The sequence below is a fragment of the Cajanus cajan genome, chromosome 9, assembly GCF_000230855.2.
Source record: "Cajanus cajan strain Asha chromosome 9, NIPB_CcT2T_4, whole genome shotgun sequence".
NCBI lineage: Eukaryota > Viridiplantae > Streptophyta > Magnoliopsida > Fabales > Fabaceae > Cajanus > Cajanus cajan.
The window spans coordinates 56,638,761-56,661,424 of record NC_138525.1 but is presented as its reverse complement, the minus strand read 5'-3'; the positions used below and the strand labels follow the sequence as shown (position 1 = coordinate 56,661,424).

Genomic DNA, 22,664 nt, shown 5'->3' with positions numbered 1-22,664 from the left:
TTATGGTGTATTTAGATTAGAAATCTAAATAGAGTAATTCATTTTTAAAGAATTTTAAATACTTTTAGATGAAATGTTTTGTTTGAATGAAAAATTTACATAGAACTTAAAATTCAAGTGTTTGTGAAATTTTTTAAAATAGTAGAATTTCAAATTCTTAAAAAAATTTAAAATTCTTCATATTTTTTCTTTCTTATCTCACCTATATATCTTTTATATCTCTCTCTTATCTCTTGATTATTAAATATTCAAAAATATTTTTTAAATTATTAAATATTATCTAATATTAATTTTTAAAACTATTAGTATATTTAAAAAATAGATTATATTTATTATTATAAAATTTAATCTTAAAATCTCAATATATATATATATATATATATATTTAAAATCAATTTTACCTATGATAAAAATCAAATTATCATATCCAAAGTAAGAGTTTAAAATTTAATGAATCTCAATAGACTTACCCAAACAAATCATTTAAAGAATGGTGAAAATTGAAATAAAAATAATTCAAATTTTAAGAATTTTAAATTTTTTGAATTCTAAAATTTCTCATTCAAATACACCCTTAAGGTTTCTACAAGTGTTCACGAACAATCCAAAATACACAAATATTGGCTCAATCACAAAATTAAAAGCATAGCAAATATATAACATCAAATAGAACAATGATAAATCATAAAGAAGACCAAAAATACATAATACAATTAATTAGAAAAACCCGTTTCATATAATACAAGCAACAAATAATGGATTGACGGTCGATCTCTCTATCTAACGCTTTCTTATACAATAAAAATTTATATTTAATATATAAGAGTTTTGATGAATTATTTTCATTAAGTCTTACTTTCCAATGCAAATGAATCCTCTAACTAAGTATTTCCTCAACAATAATAATATTCACCCTTGTATATAATGCTTTTTAAAAGATTAAAATATAAAATGAACATTTAGTTAGTTATAAAAGATGGATTTGTTTGTTAGAGAGGCAGGGTGGCCGGAGACAATCTAAATCCCTTCTCAGTGTACATAGAAGCTCATTTTATACATTGGGTTATGATTACCCATGTACATCTCAAATTCCGTTGTAGTTGTTTGCAATTTTGTTTCAAAATGTTTCCATAAGATTCAAACTTGGGTGTTGGGAGGTGGGGGTATGCAGAAGTGTTTTTAGCCATTATTCATCATGTGTTAATTAATTCGTTCATATTTATGTATTACATATTATTATTCTCGAATTGCATTTGATAATTGTTGTACAATCAGTATTTAAATATACTGCTCGTAAATAAAAATCTTATTTATTTGGATACTAGTTTTGAGATTATCAAATTTCATTTTGACTTTTGATTCCAATTTCTACCAACAATAATAATATGTATATATGATGGAAGGTAGGATTGTATTGTAGGGAAATGCTGATTATGAATGTCGTCTACCATAGCGTCTCTTTCTCTGTTGAAATGAACTTAAGGCCTCTATGAATTCATCCTTCCCAAAATCTGGCCAGAGCTTTGAATCAAAATAAAATTCTGTGTAGGCCAATTGCCACAAAAGGAAGTTACTGAGTCTAAGTTCGCCACTAGTTCGTATTAGTAGATCAGGGTAAGGAAACTCGGTGCAATTAGTTTTCAATTCTTGTTCAATTATGCTTTCATTGATATCGTCCAAATGAAGCAGGCCTTCTTTCGCTTTCTTCGCTACACTTTGGCATGCTTGGACAAGATCGTATTTTCCACTGTAGCCCGCTGCCACAATTAGTTGGAGTCTTGAATTATCTTCTGTATTCTTCTCTGCACTAAATACTATTCTTTGTAGAGGCTTGGACAACTTTGAACTGTCTCCTATCACAGATAATCGAATCCCTTCCCTACCAAAAAGGAAGGATCATAGAGTGTGTAAAGTTCACAAATATCATTTGACACAAAGGGGACATTATTAGACGAGTAACCATCTCTTTACTCCAATAATATATTTATTTAAATTTCTCTATTTAATAATTCATATTTTATATTTAAATTTTTCTATTTAATAATTCATATTTTATATCAAATTTTAATGATTAAATTATTAAGTTTAAAGTTTTTAATATATAAATTAAATCCGTAAAATTTTATAAAAATTTAAAATTATTTTATACTTTATTTCATTAATTTACATTTTTTATAATTATTCATCAATTTGAATTAATAAAATAGAGTATTAAATAATTTTTAAAATTTTTAAATTTTTATAAATTTAATCTGAACATTAAAAATTTTAAATTTAATCATCTGATCATTAAAATTTAATATAAAATATAAATTATTGAACAGAATAAATTTAGATAGACTTAATCATAAAATAAGTGAACTTCCCCTTGTTAAACAAAATGAGGGAATATCTTTGTCTCACTTTTTCATACACTCTACTGTAGAGATTAAGGATGTTTCACCCGAACAAGAAGTCAACCTCTGCCTGCAGCACAAAATTAGATGATATAACGATGAGCAAAGCAAAAGAAGCGATTAAGCGAATAGATTAAGAAAACGCAGTTGGAAGTGAAAAGACGAGAATGACCCTGGGTCGAAGCCAGTTCTCGGTGGAGAACATGAAAACCGTGAGAACCTGGATTCCCCAACTGCAACACAGCCGCACAATCCTTGCCAGCGACTGCATACCCGCTCGGTGGCCCGCCGACACCGGTAACCCCCTCGACTTCGCCCACCTCCCGCTCCCGTCCAAAATGATCGCCACGTGCTTCGGCATCAGCTCCGCCACCAGCTCCGCCGGAAACGGCTCCCCCGACTCTCCGTCCACGGAGGCTCCGTCGTCCCGGAGCGCCATGCTCGGAGGAGCAACCGCGGAGCTGCGCTTGGAGACGTGTGTTTGGGAAGAGAGAGTGGGTTTAATGTTAATGTTAATCTTTGGAGAAGGAGAAGAAGAAATTAGGGTGTTGACCAGAGGAATAGAGGGACTTAACGACATCATTGTGTTCGTCAATTGTTGCTTTGCTTTGTGTTCTTCATCTCAGTGCGTCCTCCTTTATAAAAACCCGTACCCGTGTGCGCAAAAAACAAAAAAATCGTAAATACTCTAAGTAAAAAAAAAAACCTTCAATTTAATATAAATTTTATAAAATAATTATTTAATATAAAGTTGTTAAATAATGTAATAATTAATAAATGTTATATAGTATCGTTTAATCACTTTTTATATTACACTACTTTTCATTCAGGAGCACCCTTATTATTAACAGAGAAAAATGATTATTTTAGCACAAGAATAAAAAGAGGTGTAATATTAACATCTTTTAGATGATGTTAATACAAATGATGCTTTAATAATAATTTTTTGTAACAGAAACTAATGAAAAATTTTAAAAATTAAAAAATGTGATTTATTAAAATTTATCAAAGAGGAAATTATATTTTTTAACATAAGATGAGAAAATAGTATAATATTTGTATTTTTTAGGGTGAAAATATGATTTATTCTTAAAATAACAATATGGGAGAAATTTTTTGACATAAAAACATATTAATACCTCAATTATTTAACTATATTTAGAAGCATTTTTTATGTAAAATAAGTTTATTTTTTTAATATTTTCATTATTTAAATTTAATGTTATAATCATCGTGTGAAGGTTTTGCTTTATTGAAATAACATCGTAATTAATTCAAGAGACGACTTTTTTCATTAAGTAGTATCACTTGTATTATTAATGCATCAAAAAATATATACTTGCATGCAGTGACGGATCTATAAACTTTAGATAGTGGGGACAATACGTATTTATTATTTTTACTATTAAAAAATTTTCATATAACTTTTAAATGTATTAATATATATCATAAGCTTTTTATCTATAATTATAATAAGGAATGAAAATAAACTAGTTCAAACTAAGTTAAACTGTAATTTAGTAGGCTTGAACCTAACTTTTATTAAAAATATATATCTTAAATATAACTTATTTTTCTGTCATAGACATTTTTTAAATGATTAGTTAGAACTATAATCCTAGAAACATACTTTATAATAATTTGACATTAATAAAAACATAAAAATAAATATGTTAAATTTTATAAAAACTAAGTTTAATTTATTTATAATATAAACATGCTTTTAATATCTAATATAAACTTTTAGATGATAATTTATTTAAAAATATATTTTATAATTAAAATTATAAATAGAACATAAATCTTATAATTTTTTATTATTTTAATTTTTTTAATCAATGTATATAACAAATAGAGAGTATAAAAGCCAAACATGCATGCTACAAATTTTATTTTATCAAAATTTATTTTTTTAATATATTATATTATATGTGTGAGCATTAATATATATATATATATATATTATAATTAAATTTTAAAAAATGATTTATTATTAAAAATGATTTTTTATTAAAAAAAAAAGTATGTATATGTAAAATGGTAATGGGACAAGTGTTTCCACTATCTAGCATATAGATCCATCCTTACTTGCAAGACAATATAAAAAAAATTAATAATTAATACATCTTAAAATAGTTATTTATTTGATATTATTAGGGTTAAAAAAATCTATCCATTTGTTTATATATATATATATATATATATATATATATATATAACTGGAAGAAGTATTTTAATATATTAAATTTTATTTTATTATTAAAATATGAGCACTATTTTATTTAATTAAAATGTAAGTAATAATTTTTGAATATAGATATATGAAATTGAATACATTCCTAAAAAAATCTCAGTAAATGTATTAATATAAATTTTTATTTTGAATGTTGAAAACAAAATAAAAGATATTATTGTGTCAAGTAAACTTTTTGGAGCCTGGTCACCATTTTAATTTATTTAATTTTAATTTATTTAATTTTTTAATGCTACTGCAAGTGAATACTTTCGATTTGTTTTCATTACACGTGGAATTTTGATCTACCATGAAAGGGTGAATATTACTTTTGGGTAGTGTTGGGACTAGGGATGGTAATAGGGATGGTAATAGGGTCTCATGGGGCGGGTAATAGTAAATTCACTCTCGTCCTGTTAAATGAAAATTAGTCTCATACTTACCTCATATCCATGCGAGTATTTATTGTGCGGGTATTCATGAATTTCTTGAATACTCGCGGATATCCATGGATATTTATAATTTTTTTAACTTAAAAAAATTATAATACAAATAATTTTAAGTTTATATTTAATGTAATTGAAATATTAAAAATAAAAATTTAATTTTAATTTTGAACTTGTATTTAACGTTAATTTTGTTAAAATAATAATAAAAATACAAGATAATCAATAACTTAAAATACATCAATCTCACAAGTAAGTTAAAGTCTCATCACAAAGCTACAATAATTCAATCTCATAATTCCAAACGAAAGTAAACAACTTAAAATACATAAATTTTATTGGTCCAATCAAAGATAGAAAATTAATCAAATTACATCCAACATCAACATAATTCTATAACATGTTTAACACATGTTGGTAACTTCATCAACCTTACTTTTGTAAGAAAAAAAGATGAGAGAGTGTAGTTTCAGGATTATGTGGTACAAGGATAATTAGGATATTTAAGAAATATTATTAAACGGGTACCCACGGGTATGGATATCATCATACCCACCCCCGCCCCGTTTATAAATGAGTAAAAAATTATCTGTCCCTATTATCCGCGAGTACCCAATTAGCCTATTCATTTATTATTCGTAATAAATTTTACCTACAAATATCTGCAGGTACGGATATTTTTGTCATACCTAACTGAGACTAACCAGTGAAATTTTAATCTACACATCGAAGGTTTTATATTACTTTCGCACCGTGCGGGATATGCCATGCTCCCCCATCCTGCCATTCCTCTTGGTTAAAAGTTAAAACTCATTCTCTTTGGACACGTTTGTTTGCATGTATATTACTACCTTATCATAAATCACACTTTTTTATAATATTATTATTGAAATGTCATTTTTGGAAATATTTAAAAATATATTTGATGGAATTTTAATATTCTTAGAAATATTTTAAAGTTTAAATTAATTAGACTTTAGAGTTATTTTATTTAATAATTTATATTATTAAATTAATAAATAATTCTAAAAGTATTTTTTTTTAGCATCGTCTGTCGATCTAGTACTATTTATCTATTTATAAGATAGATAAGGTGGATAGATTAATAAATAAGGGAAGTACATAAAAGGATGGCTAGGGTGGTTAGATTAATAAATAAAGTAAATAGATAAATGGATAGAGTGGTGTCGTATGAGTTTTTAGTTTGAATGTTAAAACCCAATTAAAGCATTGAGTAAATTATTGTTTTATATATTTAAGATTTATAATAAATAAGTGTTATTTAACATTAAATTATTGTGATATAATATTAACTTTAATTATTGATGATATTTTAAAATATTAAAATTTAATTTAAAATTAAATATAAAAATTAAAAATATAAGAGAATAACAAAGACTGTAAAATTACTTCATTAAAGAAAGATATCCTTTTTCTCAGGCACAGATCTATATGGAAGAGTGTGAATGTGACACTCTCTATCCTAACATACATGCAAAAACATATCCTTTATTTAAATAAAATATTTATAATTAAAATAATGAATCTGTTCTTACCAGAGATCGGTCGTAGAGGATGATTTGTTGGGTAAGATCGGCGGACCTCCTTCACTGGTACGTTTGATGCTTCAAGATGGGGGTGGTACCTGCAAAAGAGACTCCGATGCTAAAGTTAGTGTTTGTGGGAGTATAAGTCTCGTATAAGTAATGCACGTACCTTTGTGTGGATTAGGATTTTGTTGGGCCTTAGGCCTGAGATTGGTTTATGACCTATTTGGATGCTGGGCTGACGTGGCTTAGTGCGTGTCCGAGGTCTCGTTGCGTTGAGATGTCGAGCTCGAGCTCGAGCTCGGCATAGCGATACGGATAAGTACACTAGCCCCCCGAGCTCCGAAGATCGTGGGTTGAGGAGTTAAGACCGAGCTCGTCAAGGGGCCGTGACCCTTCGCGTACGCCTGTCTGCCAAGCTGCCACGTGTCATAATTGTTGCCTCGTTCCCATAACGCGTGGGCGGCGCGTTAATGGGAAGTGACGGTTACGCAATGATGACTTGTGCTCGTCATAATGGGGCTCATTAAATGTGTCGCCAGTTTTGTTCCTTGGCTGACACGTGTTGTGGCCGTTTGAATCTTGGTGAAAACCTTTTCTTTCTTTCGCGCCCCTTCCTATTCACTTTACTTTTTGCATTCTCTTTCCTCTCTGGCTTCTTGAGCACGCCGATTTTCTTCACCTTCCCACTTGTGCCATCTCCGTTTTCCTCCGTCGCCTTCTCTGGCAACCGAGTTTGCCTCCTCTCGTTTCTATCTTTTTCGTTTGTCAGAGGGGTACCAGGTACTTCGATTTCTCAATCTTCTCCCTCTTCTAAAATCTTTGTTCCTTCTTGATGGCTGGTAACAGCGGTGCCGCTTCTTCTACGCCTGCCAAGGGCAAGGACAAGGTGCGCGGCAAGGCGGTGGCTACTAAAAAAAGAAGGGGGGACCAAAGTGTCTTTAGGTCGTTCATGGAGATCAATGTGATGCGTAAATCGCATAGGATCTGTGACTCTTCTGTTTCCAAGCTCATCCGGCTCGAGCCTTGTCGGTCCGATGAGCGGCTCTAGGGATAGAGTTATCCCTTCCTGTTTTTCTTCATTTTTATCAGCTAAAGTTAGGCGTCCCTCCTTATGGTCTGGCGTCTTTGTGTGGTAGTAAGGCTGGGGGCTATTTTCTCTTTTCTCCCAGTCTTACAAAAATTTTAAACAAGAATTCTTCCAGGTGGCGCTTATGGATGTCAACCCGTTGGAAGATGGGGTATTATATTTCGGCGGGTTGCCGAAGTTCCCCTTCTACAGGCGGCCGGCCCCGGCCAGATTTCACGGGGTGGGGGAGTTGCAATTGTCGGCCTCGGATACCGCTGCCATTGCAAACCTTGAAGCACTCCCTCGTCCGTTAGATTGCAAGCTCGTCCTATCGCTTGCTAACTCGGCGTTCAAGGAGAGGGGTTTAGAGAGTGAGTATCTTGTCTTTTTTAGATTGTTAGGGTTTGTAAAAGTTTCTTTTTGCTGATGTGTCTGATCCTTGTGTTTGCAGGCATAATGGGTAGGAACAAGTGGCGTGAGTTGAAGCATCGCTACAACGTAGCCGAAATTGAGGTCCCAGAGCCTCAAGAGGAGGAAGTGGCCCCCTGAAGACGCACAAGAAAAGAAAGAGGGGAGAGAAGGAGGTCGGGGGGACCTCTACCTCTCGAGAGGCTGAGGAGGTGACCTCTAAGGCTGCTGATGCCGACGTGGTCGACCTCACGGGGAGTCCACCGCCTGAGAGAGCTCCCCAAGTGGCCGCCGAGGAGGTTGCTCAGGCTACCGAGGTAGCTGCCCCGGTTGCCGAGCAGGTCGTCCAGGCCGCCGAGGTTGGTGCCTTGCTTTGTGGCTTTCCTTTTATGCTGCGTTTTTCTTGGTTTTCTAACTCAGGACCATTTTCTGCAGGCGAGGAGTGTTGCTGAGGTCCCGGTGGCTCCTAACTCGAGGCACCAGGGGTGGGTGCCCCCGTTGCCGAGTAGGCGACCTCTGCTACTGTTGAGGCTTGCGGTAAGGGGCCGAGCTCCGAGGTCCCGACACCTACTCCCGCAACCTCGGCGCCATCGTCTGGCTCGTCGAAGGAGCGCCCCAGAAGCCAGTACCTCGCCCATCGCTTCGGGAAGGATCGTTCTCGGGTGCGGCTGGATCATGTGAGGGCTTTGGAGGACATAAATTCTTTGTGGAGTGCGGGGGTGACCTCGGAGAAGTTCTTCTCCAAGGAGTCGCTGAGTTCGACCGATCAAGCCATGATCGAGATGGCCGGGCCAGTGGAAGGCCTTGATTCTGCTGAGGTCTTCCTGCAGAGGACCATTGCCATCATGGATCACTGGAAGCACATGTGGTCCAAGCAGCAAGAGGACCTGGCGAAGCTGAAGGGCCGAGTCCAGCCTTTGAAGGAAGAGAATAAGGCCTTGACGGAGGAGAACCGGGCCTTGGCGGGCGCTCTCGGGGATGCTAAGCTACAAAATGAGGCCGAGCTTCAAGCCACCAGGAGGGAGCTGGAGAGAGTTCAGAAGTCCTTAGAGATTGCTCTAAGGTCCAAATAGACTCACGCTGCCCAAGTGAGTGAGCTGCAGGAGCTCGCCAATTCTTCCCAGAGTCGGGTTCGTTTCCTGGAAGACGAGGTAACCTCCCTCAAGGCTGATCTGGTGGCGGTGGCCGAGAAGCGCCTTTGTGATGAGGTGCTTCTTGGTGGAAAAGAAGAGGAAGTCGCCGCACTTAAGGTGGACCTCGCGAAGATGGTTGCGAAGAAGGCGGGGCTGGAGAAGAAGCTCATGGAAATTGAGTGAGCTATCCTGTTCGAGCACAAGAAGGGATTCCTCAAGGCAGCTCGCCAGGCGAGGTTGCTCGCGCCCGGGGTCGACCTCTCGGCAATGCATGTAGAGAAAGAGGTGCGCTTTGGGAAGCTGGTGAAGGAGGACGACCTTCAAGATAACTCAAGCGACAATGCCTCCGCCTAGGTCATCTTTGTAATAGTTTAGTTTATTTTTCTTTGCTTATTTTTGTTTGGATTCATGTTTTGAACCTACGAACTTGCTCTATATATATCATTTTCTTTGAGCTTTTCAACTTGCGCCTTTTATGAGTTTATTTGGACCTTTGGTTTTGCGTTCATGTTGTAGGCTTAGTTTTTGCCTGTTTGTGTTGTTCTAAAACACATTCAGAATTTGCTTTGTATTTTGCGCTTTGGTGCTCGAATTTGGCACAGGGCAAGGTGATTCGTACCAAGGTTCGAATTCAACCTTGGTTGAAAGCGAGATATTTTTGCAGTGGGGTTCGAACTCGACCTCAGATTAGAGCAATCATGCCGAAGTTCGAACTCGACCTCGGGTTAGAGTGGAATGAACCATGTGAAGATTCGAACTCGACCTTGAATTTAAGTGAAGCGAAACGTATCAAGGTTCGTACTCGACCTTGACTAAGAGCAAGATAAGTTGGACCAAGGTTCAAACTCGATCTCGGCATAAAGTAAAATAAGTCGTGCTAAGGTTCGAACTCGACCTCGATTTAGCATAAAGCATCTTATGGTAAAATGATGCAAAATTAAGAAAATATGAATGGAAAAGAATGAGTTATTTTATTGATTGTATATGTGTGTCTCGTTAAAATCTCTCTCAGCCAAAACCCATTTTTCTATTTTTTGGGACAAAAAATTGAGGCGGGAAAAGAGTGCACAGCTCATTCTTACAGGTTTAGCTGAAATAGAACTTAAGGTACGTGGCGTTCCAAGTCCGCGGGATGACTTTGTCGTTGAGTTCTTCTAGCCTGTACGCCCCATTTTCTAAGTCTTCTGCAACTCGGAATGGGCCACCCCAGTTGGGTGCAAGCTTTCCTTCTGACGTGTCTTTTCGTGCGTCGCCTAACAGCCGCCATACCAAGTCGCCAACTCAGAAAGAGCGAGGTCATACTCGCGTATTATATCTTCTGGAAGCTCGGAGTTTACAAGCTTCTTCGTGAATCCGAGCTTTATCTCTAAGCTCGTCAATCAGGTCGAAATCGGTTGCTATCTCTTGGGCATTCTGCTCGCCGTTGAAGACCTAGTGCTGGTGAGATGTCTCTTTGATTTCCACTAGGATCATTGCGTCAGCTCCGTAAGTCAGCCTGAAAGGCATTTTTTGCGTTGTTGATTGGGGGGTGCAATGGTATGCCCAGAGGATGCTGGGGAGTTCGTCGGTCCATTGCCCTTTAGCGTTCCCTAGCCTCTTCTTAAGCTCTCGGATGATGACCTTGTTGGCAGCTTCAGCCTGGCCATTAGTCTGGGAGTGCTCCACCAAGGTTGGGAGGTGTTTGATACCGAGCTCCCGGAGGAAGTCCTCAAAGCTTTGTGCGATGAACTGTCTGCCGTTATCGGTGACGAGAAAATGAGGGATGCCGAACCTGCATATGATGCTTTTCCAAGTGAATTTTTGGACGTTGTCGGTGGTGATCTTGGCGAGTGGGCATGCCTTGATCCACTTGGTGAAATAATCAATTGCCACCAGGAGAAATTTGAGCTTCCCTTTCGTGGGGGAAACGGTCCCAGGATATCCATTCCCCGCTGGGCAAAAGGCCACGGAGACATCATCTGGTGAAGAGCTTCGGGTGGCTGTCGATGTGTGTTGCCGAACTGTTGGCACTCTTTACACTATTGCACGTAGGCTTGGCAATCCGACTTCAAAGTGGGCCAGTAGTATCCAGCTCGGAGTACCCTGATCGCCATCAAGCGCGCTCCAGAATGCATGCCACATATACCTCGGTGGATTTCTTCGATGACATAAGCGGCTTGAGGTGTGGTCAAGCATTTGAGCAAAGGGGTGGAGATGCCGCGCTTGAACAGTTCGTCTCCGACAATTACGAACTTAGCCGATTTTACCCTCATCTTCCGAGCTTCATCTTTATCCTCGGGTAAAGTTCCTAACTTCAAGTAGTTCCAAATACCTATCATCCACCCTTGTTCTTGGCTGTCGCTGGTGTTGACGACCTTGTCGTCCAGACTGGGCGAATGCAAGGTTTCTTGGGTAATGGTCTGATGTTGTCTGGGGCGTTTGGTACTGTCTAGCTTTGATAGGAGGTCGGATCTGGTATTTTGTTCTCGCGGTACATGCTGGATAGTGAACTCGTCGAAGGACGAGATATGGTGTGATGCCATGTGGAAATACCGTTGTAGAAGAACGTCCTTGGCCTGGTATGTCCCGCTGAGCTGCTCTACCATGAGTTTTGAGTCGCTGTTGCAACTCACTCTCCGAGCCCCGAGGTCATGAGCCAGCCTTAGCCCTGCGAGAAGCACCTCATACTCCGCCTGATTGTTGGTCACCTTGAAGCCAAACTTGAGGGATTGCTCCAAAGTGACTTGATTCGGTCCTTCCAAGATGATACCTGCACCACCACCTTTAGAGTTGGAGGACCCGTTGTTAAGTCTCAATTTTACTTCTTTTTGGGATGAGACTTATTGAACAATTCCACTCATCCTCTGAACCATTGCAATATAATTGTTCTCTTTTTGATTCATTTTGTGTGCAGATATAGCTAACCCATAATTTAGCTAACAATACCTTAATACACCTCATTTTTTGTGCAGGTATTGAGCTAGAGACTTGAGGATTGAAGACCCTTAGGATTGGAAATCTAAGGAGTAGGGAGCAGAGCAGAGTGGCTGCGCCGGGCGCAACATTACCCGCGCCGGGCTTGAGAAGAATAGAGTGCCTCGTCTTTGCAAGTAATATGCGCGCCGGGCGCAAAAGGAATTGCGCCGGGCATGTTCTGAGGCAGAGAATACTTGACCTCACTGGAAGGCCCTGCGCCGGGCGCAACGATTTATACGCCGGGTGCGTAAACCCTAATCTGACTCCCCAAGCTCGTATTTGAAGGCATTTTCGGGGACTTTTCTCCCCATTCACGCAGGGGCGCCTCCAGGAGCTGCGGAAGGGATTCTCAGGGCTTGGGACCGTTCGTGTGTGGATCTTTCCTTTGGTTCTTCACTTCTCCCTTCATCTCTATTTTGTATTTACCCTCATTGTTGAGTGGTTCTACCCATTTTTGTGGGGTTAGATGTAACTAACGTACTCTATTGTAATCCTTACGTTTTTAATGATATATATATGTATTGTTTCATTCTTTGTTGTGTACGTTTCTAAGCTTAATGCTTGCTTTGAATTGATCACCCTTTGCATGATTTAAGGTTCCATTGAGTATTGAGAAATACCATTGAAACTAGTTCTGGAACATATGCCTAGTGAAGATTGTATCTAGGGATAGAGCTTGACCCATTAGTAGTCTTAAACCCTAATCTGTAATGCGGGTGTAGGTATTGGGTACTCAAGGGATTGATATTCAATATCCGCACCTAGGCTCTTTCTCTAAGGGATTAGGTTTGAGTAAACTTATGGGTTGACTAAGCAATGTATGTAACAAGAGATTAAGGATTCATTAGTTTGACGTTCGGTGAAATCTAACCCCCACAACCTCACAAAACCATTATACCATCTCTAACCTTTTCCACTCACAATCAATTATTTTTGTAGTTTAACATTCCAATAGTCATAACCTTGAATTCACATGACAACTATGAAATTGGAATCATTCTTTAGTCACGAATAGTCAATAAATGCTTATGTTACCTTCTAATCCCTGTGGATACGATAATTTTACTACTTGAATGGCCGGTATACTTGCCGTGTTTGAGACCGTTGATAGAATTAAACTGATTTACAATTATAACAAAAGTATTTCAACGGAAATCTCAACAAGTTTTTGGCGCCGTTGCCGGGGATTAGAAAGGCAATTTAGTATTTATAGCTATTTGTGATTTAATCCTTTATTGTTTTTGTTATTTTTATGTTAGCAATGAATTGTTGGAGCTAACCTGTGTACTCTAGTCTTCAGCTTTCTCTTGTATGCAAGGTACTGTTCAAATTAGATTGACCAATCCTTCTGAGCCGTTGTTGAGCACTCATGAGGTTGAACACGGGGCAAAGGGGAACAAGAGCAACATGAGGAGAAGGAGAATTAGAGCAATTCAAGTTGGTCACTGTCAGGCTCGGGAAAGTAAACAAGCGCTTCCTGGGAGGCAACCCAGAGATCTAAACTGTGTTTTTATGTGCTTTTCAGTTACTTGTGTTTTAGCTTTTATTATGATTGTGTTATAATTGTATGCTATACTTGTTTATGGGACTTGTTTTGTGATTGTTTATGTTCTGTGATATGTATGTTGTATTGTGTTGTGCTACATGTGTTTTGTGTTAGGTATTAATTGTGTGAATCTTGCTTGAGTGGGTTAATATAGATTAGAATATGTTAGGAGTCTGAGGAGTGGAAAAATCTAGGTGGAAGCTTCATTGAGTTAACCACGCCGGGCGCGACTTAGCCACGCCCAGCGCACCTAGAGTAAATGGGCCTCTGCTAAGACCCATGCCGGGCGCAATTTTATTGCGCCCGGCCCAGCCTTCATTAGAGCCCCTGGAACGACCAAGCCCGGCGCATTTATTGGGGCGTCGGGCGCATTAACTACTAGAAGGTCTGAGCCTTAAATACGCCGGGCGCGTATCTGCCCAAGCCCGGCGCATTGAATGTTTGAACGTTGTAACCCTAGTTAAGCCCGGCGCGAAACGGCAGCGCCCGGCGCCACACTAGATTAGGGTAACCTTTGGGCTTATACTGATATGGCGCCCGTCGTGGAAAATGGCACGCCCGGCGCGCCCCTTCAGAGGCCTTAACCTCTCAACTTCTTCTCCCACGTTCCCACTCTCCCACTCTTCACTCTCAACCCCTCAACTGCCCACTCTCTTCACTCTCTCAACTTCCCACTCACTCTTTTACTCTCCCACTCTCTCTGTTCACTTAACAACTCTTCTTCTCTCACGTCTCCTCTTCTCCTTCAACTTCTCTTCATCATTCACTCTCAGCATTCTCCATCTCAAGGTCACGCGTGCCATTTCTCCTCCTCTACAACAGTTCAACTCAAGTAGGTTCACACTCAGTTCAACTCTCAGCACTCTTCAGTGGTGTGACCGTGGTTTCTGTGGTATCAGCAATGCTTGGACTTGTCTGCACTGTTGGGAGTGTGACCTGGTGGTGGCAGGGTGAGCAGGTTGCTATTAGTGGCCTCCTCCAGGATGTGTACTCGGGGCGTATTCAGGGGAGTGTAGAAGTCGTATCTCCCCCCCTTATTTTCCCTGGCGGTCTTCTTGAACTGGCTGTCGTTGGTAACCTTCATCTTGTCTTTGTGACCATTGTCAGGCTTCGCTTGTGATTTTCTGCGAACCTGATCACGAAAGGCGGAGTGTTCTTCCATCTGTATGTACCCTGCAGCTCGGGCACGGAGTTCGTCCATGTCGACGGGAGCTCGGCGACACAGGCTGTCCACAAAAGGGCCCAGTTTGAGCGCTATGAGCATGGTGTGCAAGGCGACTTCGGGGTTCAGGTTCTGAATTTTCACTAAGATGCTGACAAAGCGCTCCATGAACGTCCTCAATGACTCGTCGTCGCCTTGTCAAAGACTGGCCAAGGCGGCAAAGGTGACATGGTGAGGGCGACTCGTGGCATACTGCGTCGTGAATCGCCTTACCAAGGTGTCGAAGTTGTCTACCAACTCAGCAGGTAATTGGGTATACCAGTTGAGCGCAACCCCCTTAAGCGAGGTTGGAAAAACCCTACACAAAATAGCATCATCGTTAGTGTAAAGGTTTTCCTGCGTGATATACAGGTCGATGTGCTCGTCCGGATCTGTCGTGCCGTCGTAGCGGTCGATGTGGAGGGGTTTCCAGCTGAAAGGTAGGGGGGTCTCCATAATGCCATCCACAAAAGGGTGGCGGTGGATGCTCGCTTGATTTCCTGGAGCCTCGGCAGGAGCAATGCTGACTTCATGGGCCGACCTGTTCGTCGACGCGTGCGACCGATGTGTGGCAGGCCTGGGAGTTGGTGCCCTAGGTGCTGTCGGCGGTTGAGAAACCGAGTGCCCCTCTTCCTCGTGTAGGTTACTCGGTTGAGGGGGTTGATCAGAGGGGCACCGAGGGAGCTGACCGCGAATACGTTCATTCTCGGCGCGCAGTGCCGCCAGGTCAGCTTCATTAGCGGTACGCATCGCTGCTAGGTTAGTTTCGTGCTTGGCACGCATGCTTTGCAGATCGGTGGTGTGTTGCTGTCGCATCTGCTCGACCTGTTCGATCAGTCTCCTCAATTTTGCTTCATTGTCCATGCTAGTTGTGTGATATAGGTCGTCTGTTGCGCGTATGCTATGGCTTCTGGTGAAAACCATAAGCGTGGCCGATAAGAGCTGTCTTGATCGGCCCCACGGTGGGCGCCAAATGTTCTTACCGGAGATCGATCGTAGAGGACGATCTTCTGGGTAAGATCGGCGAGCCTCCTTTACTGGTACGTTTGATGCTCCAAGATGGGGGTGGTACCTGCAAAAGAGACTCCGATGCTAAAGTTAGTGTTTGTGGGAGTATAAGTCTCGTATAAGTAATGCACGTACCTTTGTGTGGATTAGGGTTTTGTTGGGCCTTGGGCCTGAGATCAGTTTATGACCTGTTTGGATGCTAGGCTGACGTGGCTTACTACGTGTCCGAGGTCTCGTTGCATTTAGATGCCGAGCTCGAGCCTGACATAGCGGTACGGATAGTACAGAATCTATTAACAAAAGAGTAGAGAATTCACATTCGTATACTTCAAACATGGTCAAATGCGAAATTCATAGCAAAATGAATCTTTTCCAAAACAGAATAACAATAAGGAAATCCTAAACTAAATCTAGTTATGCCCTGATGTCAGATATTCTATTAGAGCATGCTCAACTAAAGCCTAAACCTCGTCACCAACATCCTCGTGCTGATGATCATCTACAACACAATTTAAACATATACAAAGAATAACAAGGGAATGAGAAATATCTCACTCGATTCCAAGTGTAGAAATAACAGTTAGGCAACATACACACGAAACATAACAATCACAACCATAGCTACACATTATTCAGGTGTAAATTCAAATTATACATACAACAGTAACACAAGCACAGTCATTCATCATACAATGATCTCATGGACTCGATTCATAAATGCATGTGGCGCCAGTCACGTGTCTCATAATCACATTTCTCATCATTTCATCACTGGTGACCCAAGGTACACCTTGTTAGCTTGTTACATCACCGGTGACCCTAAGGTACACCTTGTTAGCTTGTTACATCACCAGTGACCCTAAGGTACACTTTGTTAGCTCATATATGCACATGATGCATGTCACACATTCACGATTTCATTGACTCAACATTTCACTTATCATGAAATTTCAGGTCTTATCACATTCATCACATTTCACATTCTCATAGTCATAGCTTATCTCATTTCATCACATTTCACATTCGCATAGCTTATCTCATTACATCACGTTTCACAATAGCACATTTCATTCACATCATGTCTCATGTCATTTGTTCATATTTCACATAGTGATACTTATAATTATTTCTCATAGGGTTTCGCACAGGAACCCATAGAGCACTCTAATTCATATCAAAACTTATCTAATTTCGAAATCAATTACATATTTATACTCTACATCACACAAGGAACGCAACAGAACATTCAAAAAGCAAAATAGAAATAATTCATATTTTGCCTGTTTTTCATAGGGTTTCTCGTAGAAACTTACGGAACACTCTAATTCATATAAAAACTTATCTAATTTCGAAATCAATTACATATTCACACACCACATCCAACAGGGAACACAATAGAGCAATCAGAAAGCAAAACAGAAAATATTCATATTTTGTCTATTCCTAGAACCATGCATAGGCAAGGGACTGGGGGCCAATCCTACTACCCAACAATTACTCCCACACCCTCGAGTGAGGTTTCTCACTCTCCCCTTACCTGGATGAGTAGAAGACGAAGCTAGAGCAAAATCTGGTCAATCTCCTTCTCTTGGTTCTCCTTGGTCTCTAGAAAGTGTGTCTAGAAGCACTGCCAGAGTACTCTATTTATAGATTTCAGGAGTGGCTAGAACGCCTGTTTTGAATCCGGAATGGCCCGTTCCAGATCCTTTCATCATGTATTAAATTCTCATCTAGAACAACCCGTTCTAAAAATGGAACGGTTAGTTCTAAAACCAGAACGACCAGTTCTAAAACCAGAATGGTCCGTTCTCAACTAGGTATACAGGCCTTTTTGGTGGTTTGGAACAACCTGTTCCAATTTGGGAACACCCCGTTCCCAATTAGGATTTGTAGGCCATTTTAGTAGTTTGGAACATCTCGTTTAGTCGTTCCAGTTTGGGAACGACCCGTTCTAATTTGGGAACGACCCGTTCTAGGCTATTAAATCACGCTTATTTTAGTAGTTTGGAACGTCCCGTTCAAATTTGGGAACGTCCCGTTCAAATTTGGGAACGGTCCGTTCTGAGCTACTAAGTCACCCTGAAAATTATTAAATTACCCTCAATAGAAAGCATGAAAACTGGGGTGTTACAATGAGGGCAATTGCCCCCCACTATTATTTTACACATACATAATTTTTTAATAAAAAATATACATATTTTAATAAATAAAAGTTATATTCTAATAAAATAAACATATATATTTAAATTATCTTATGTGTAAAATATAAATTCAAAAGAGATATTCATTTATTTGATATTTGTTAAACTTTCGAAAAAGAATAGTTCTCATATGTGATAAAAAATAATCTTTAATAATGAATCAAATTTTAAAAAATTTTAATTATAATATATATATATATATATATATATATATATATATATATATTAATGCTCACATATATAATGTAATATATTTAAAAAATTAATTTTTGATAAAATAAAATTTGTAACATGCATGTTTACCTTTTGTACTTTCTATTTATTATATACGTTAATTAAAAAAATTAAAATAGTAAAGATTTTAAGATTGTATACATTTATTAAAAAAATCAAAATATAAAAGATTGAAAGATTTATGTTCAATTTAGAATTTTTATTATAAAATATATTTTAAAATAAATTATCATCTAAAAATTATATTAGATATTAAAAACATATATATGTTTGAAATATATGTTTATATTATAAATAAATTAAACTTTATTTTTATACAATTTAACATATTTATTTTTATATTTTTATTAGTGTTAAATTATTATAAAATATGTTTTTAAGATTGTAGTTATAACCAAATATTTTAAAAATGTTTATGACAAATACATAAGTTATATTTAGGATATATATTTTTAAAGAAAGTTAGGTTCAAACATACTAAATTATAATATAACATAATGTGACATAATTTATTTTCATTTTTAATCGTAATCGTAAATATAAAAACATATAAAAAATAATTATGACATATATTTATATTTCTAAAAATATGTAAAATTTAAAATACTTCAAATATATGAATAAGTATTGTCCCACTATCTAAAATTTTTGGATGCGTGTTTACTCTTTCTTTATATGCGTAATAACACACCCTTCAACTAAGTTTAAATAATGAAATATATATCAATTACCTATTTTATCGATCGACTTACTTATGTATATACTATAGAATTGATAGGATGGATACATAAATTGATATATTGATAACCTACATTTTCATTTTTGAGAGATACGTATATTATATTAATTTATTTTTATTTTAAAAAATTATAGTTTCTTTTCTCAGTATATTTTAATATATAGTATTTTATTTATCTTTAAAAAAATATTAAAATTTTGTTAACTTTTATTAAAAAAGTTATTATTAAAATAGTTTTTACACTAATATTTTCTCATAAATGTAAATATTACATCACCCCACCTTCTTGTGTTAAAATAAATATTTTTCTTTAACAAATTTAAATATATCTCACTTTAATAATTTATCTCTTAATTTACATATTTAATTATTGTTTTAAAAATTATATAATTTTTTCTAAAATTAAATGTATATTTTTTAAAAATATTTTTGCTGCTAATTTTATGAAATATTTTTATCAAAACAAAAATAATATATATATATATAATAAAATCAAATACAAGTATTAAAATGTTATTTTCAATATATATTACAAGTTATATATAAATTATATATATTAATGATAATATATAATTATTAAGGTATTATTTTATTGGTGTTACTAATAAAATATTTTAATAATGTCTAACGAATACTGATGTTTTTGATAAAGTATTATTTATTATATGTAATTAATATTATGCTAAAATATGTATATTATATATATATATATATATTTAAAAAAATTAGTAAATATATTTATATTGAAAATTTACTATTAAATAAAATATAATTATTACAAAATTTATTAATTTATATATATAAAACGTATCCATATATAATTTATTTTATATTTTATATTTTATTTATTAATTTAATAAATTAATTTAAATTTAATTATATATTTTACATTTAATCAAGTGAATGAATGGTAACGAATTAAAAATATTTTGAAATATAATTTAATTAAAGATATTTTTCTATGAATAATTAATATAAAAATATATTTTATGAATAATTGAATTAAGAATATATTTAAAATTTTATAATGATTATTCTTTAATAAAATTAAGTTAAATATTCTAAATTAATGTAATAGAAGAGTAATAATATAATACTTATATCTTTAAAGGTTAAGAAAAAATATCACTTATTTGATTTTCTAGCATACAAAAGACTTGATAGTATAATACTTATATTTCTCAAGAAAGAAAAATGATATTTATATTAAATATATTATGTTAAATGAATTAAATTGTATATCTTATCACAAAAGAAAAAAAAAAGTATAATATTTTATTTTTCAATAAAAAAACAATTTATTCTTAATAAATTTGATAGATGGATGAATAAAATAAATAAATAAAAAGTTCAATAAATATATACTTCATGTTTTTGTTGTGTGAAATAAGTAATATTGAGCTTCTAGTATGAAGATTAAAACCTCGTTAAAGCTATTAAATAAATTTTATTAACTACGTGATAAAGGTTATAAATGCATCCAAATCAATCACACATGATTTAGATAAAGATGAGGGGTGTGTTTAAATAAATAGACAGATTATAGATTGGGTATTTAAATTTGTAGGGAGATATGGTTAATAATACTTTATGTATGCTATGTAATATCCTAAATTTTTATATAATATTCTTAATTTTATTATTATTATTTTTTCAAATAATATTTTTTAAAATTTTTAGTTATCATATATAAAATAAATAAATATGGATATTTTATTTTGATATCTTATGATTTTTATATTTTCAGTAAATTAAATAGAAATATTTATGATTCAATTTTTTTTATAATTTTTAAAATAATATTTTAATAATTATAAATATATATATATATTTAAATTGTTAAAATTTCAAATGTTTAATATAAGTAATTGTATTAAATTTTTATACATATAAATATATTATGAATGGATTAAAAAAAACGAGGAAAAAAAATCTGCAGTAGAAAAATCTCTACTATATATACAATCCTATCATCTTATCCTATATTTATTAATCTCTATCTATAAGTAACTAAACATGCAATAGGAGATTAAAATCAAACTAAATGAGAAAATTTTTCATAAAATGTTAACCAAGTAATCATTACAAATTTTTACTATAAATAGACTTTAGATTGAGAAGAACATGCAGTTGAAAATTTGAGAAGAAAGAAAGCGAAAGTTTACGGAGAGAAAAAAATAATAAGAGGGAAGAGAGAAAAAGAAAAAAAGAAAGAGGGAAAGAAATATACAACTTTGGAATATCTTCAAGTCATATCATTTTCCTTAAGGTAAGAGGGAGGAAACCTTTATTTTTTTAAAATTTGATATGCTATTATGTTTGTTTAGTTATGATATTTTATGTATATTTATTTAGTGAGGTGTCCCTATCCTTACTTACTTGCTTAATTTATGATATATTTACTAGTTTATGTTGTTTAATTATTTTATGATGTTTATCACTGTCATTTACTTGATTAATATTATTTAATACATTTCATTTACGTAAATTATATTTTATTAAATTTTAAATAATGAAAAATACTCAAACTTATTTAACTTAATTATTTTTATATTAATATTAACTATAATATAATTTTGTTAAAGATATCTTAAACTCATCTTGTTATTATTTCTCCATGCATTTATAAAAAAAAATATTATTCTTTGGTCATAAGGAATAAAGTTTGAATTAATTTCTAGTTGGAGGTTTACCTTGTGGGTTTAAATGAGTAAAAACTTAAAGTGAAATAACCTTTAGTTATTTTTTATTATAATGCTCATTTATCTTGACTACTTATTACAAGTATAATTCAAATTTTTATATCAAGAAAAAAATTAATATATATTTATTAGTATTAGTTAAAAATATTTCTATGCATATTATTTAATTATTGATATTTATTGGATAATTGTTCTTACTCTTTATGTTTCTTGTTTAAAATATTTAATTAACTATAGTAGAAAAAAATAGATGGATCTATCGGAAATCCTGGGTCCTTTCCCCTCTATCATATCAACAGTATTTTCCGAAACCACTTGAAGTGTGGATGTTGTCGCCAATTCGGTTACCTTTTAAGGAGTGACACTATCAACCTTCACATTTTCTCCTACCTACACTAGTGCAAAAAGAGCCTTTTACGTCACTTAAATTACGTCAGAATAGGCCAACGCCGACGTTATAAAAACGCGGTGGCAGAATAGTAAATAAAGAGAAGCTAATTTACGTCGGCCTGGTGGGGGTCCGACGTAAATTAGCAATTCTACGTCGGAGCAGTATAGAAGCTAGGGATGGCAAAACGGGCCAGCCCGGCCCGTTTTGGCCCGACCCGCCATTGGCCCACCAAAAACTGGGCAGGCCGGGCCGGCCCGCCAATGTAAAACGGGCTGGAGATGCTGGCCCGCCCCGCCTAAGGGTGGGCTGGCGGGCTGGCGGGCCAGCCCGCTTACAAAAATAAAAAATAAAAAAAAATGGAAAAAAAAAATTATTTTATGGTTAAATAAATTTTTTTTTGCTACAAATAAATAAATATAATCATATGAAATTAAAAATGCATACATATTATACTT

General features: G+C 35.3%; 2 protein-coding genes across 2 annotated transcripts; both read right to left on the bottom strand.

Annotated features, from left to right (window-relative positions):
• Positions 1-495: 495 nt before the first annotated feature.
• Positions 496-2,976, bottom strand: LOC145952199 (dehydrodolichyl diphosphate synthase 2-like). The gene is made up of 4 exons (XM_083064423.1): positions 2,717-2,976; positions 2,569-2,661; positions 2,404-2,466; positions 496-1,879 (listed from the first exon to the last, which is right to left on the bottom strand). Exons 1-4 carry the CDS (start codon positions 2,974-2,976, stop codon positions 1,432-1,434), a joined length of 864 nt encoding a protein of 287 aa, XP_082920549.1. The 3' UTR covers positions 496-1,431.
• A 7,687-nt stretch (positions 2,977-10,663) lies between these two features.
• LOC145952198 (uncharacterized) lies at positions 10,664-15,063 on the bottom strand. The gene is made up of 4 exons (XM_083064422.1): positions 14,645-15,063; positions 14,464-14,546; positions 11,358-11,993; positions 10,664-11,211 (listed from the first exon to the last, which is right to left on the bottom strand). The coding sequence occupies exons 1-4, from the start codon at positions 15,061-15,063 to the stop codon at positions 10,664-10,666; spliced, it is 1,686 nt and encodes a 561-aa protein (XP_082920548.1).
• Between the last annotated feature and the right edge of the window lie 7,601 nt (positions 15,064-22,664).

Excerpts from the sequence above, each read along its gene's own strand:
- LOC145952199 (XM_083064423.1), bottom strand. The coding sequence starts at position 2,976 with ATGTCGTTAAGTCCCTCTATTCCTCTGGTCAACACCCTAATTTCTTCT. Across the intron at positions 2,662-2,716 it reads ATTTTGGACGGGAGCGGGAG|TCGCTGGCAAGGATTGTGCG; the intron begins GTGGGCGAAGTC and ends GCGGGTATGCAG. Across the intron at positions 1,880-2,403 it reads ACAGTAGAGTGTATGAAAAA|GGAAGGGATTCGATTATCTG; the intron begins GTGAGACAAAGA and ends CCTTTTTGGTAG.
- LOC145952198 (XM_083064422.1), bottom strand. The coding sequence starts at position 15,063 with ATGGAGCGCTTTGTCAGCATCTTAGTGAAAATTCAGAACCTGAACCCC. Across the intron at positions 14,547-14,644 it reads ACTCCCAACAGTGCAGACAA|AGGAGGAGAAATGGCACGCG; the intron begins GTCCAAGCATTG and ends GAACTGTTGTAG. Across the intron at positions 11,994-14,463 it reads GTTGAAGGAGAAGAGGAGAC|GTGGTGGTGCAGGTATCATC; the intron begins GTGAGAGAAGAA and ends CCAACTCTAAAG.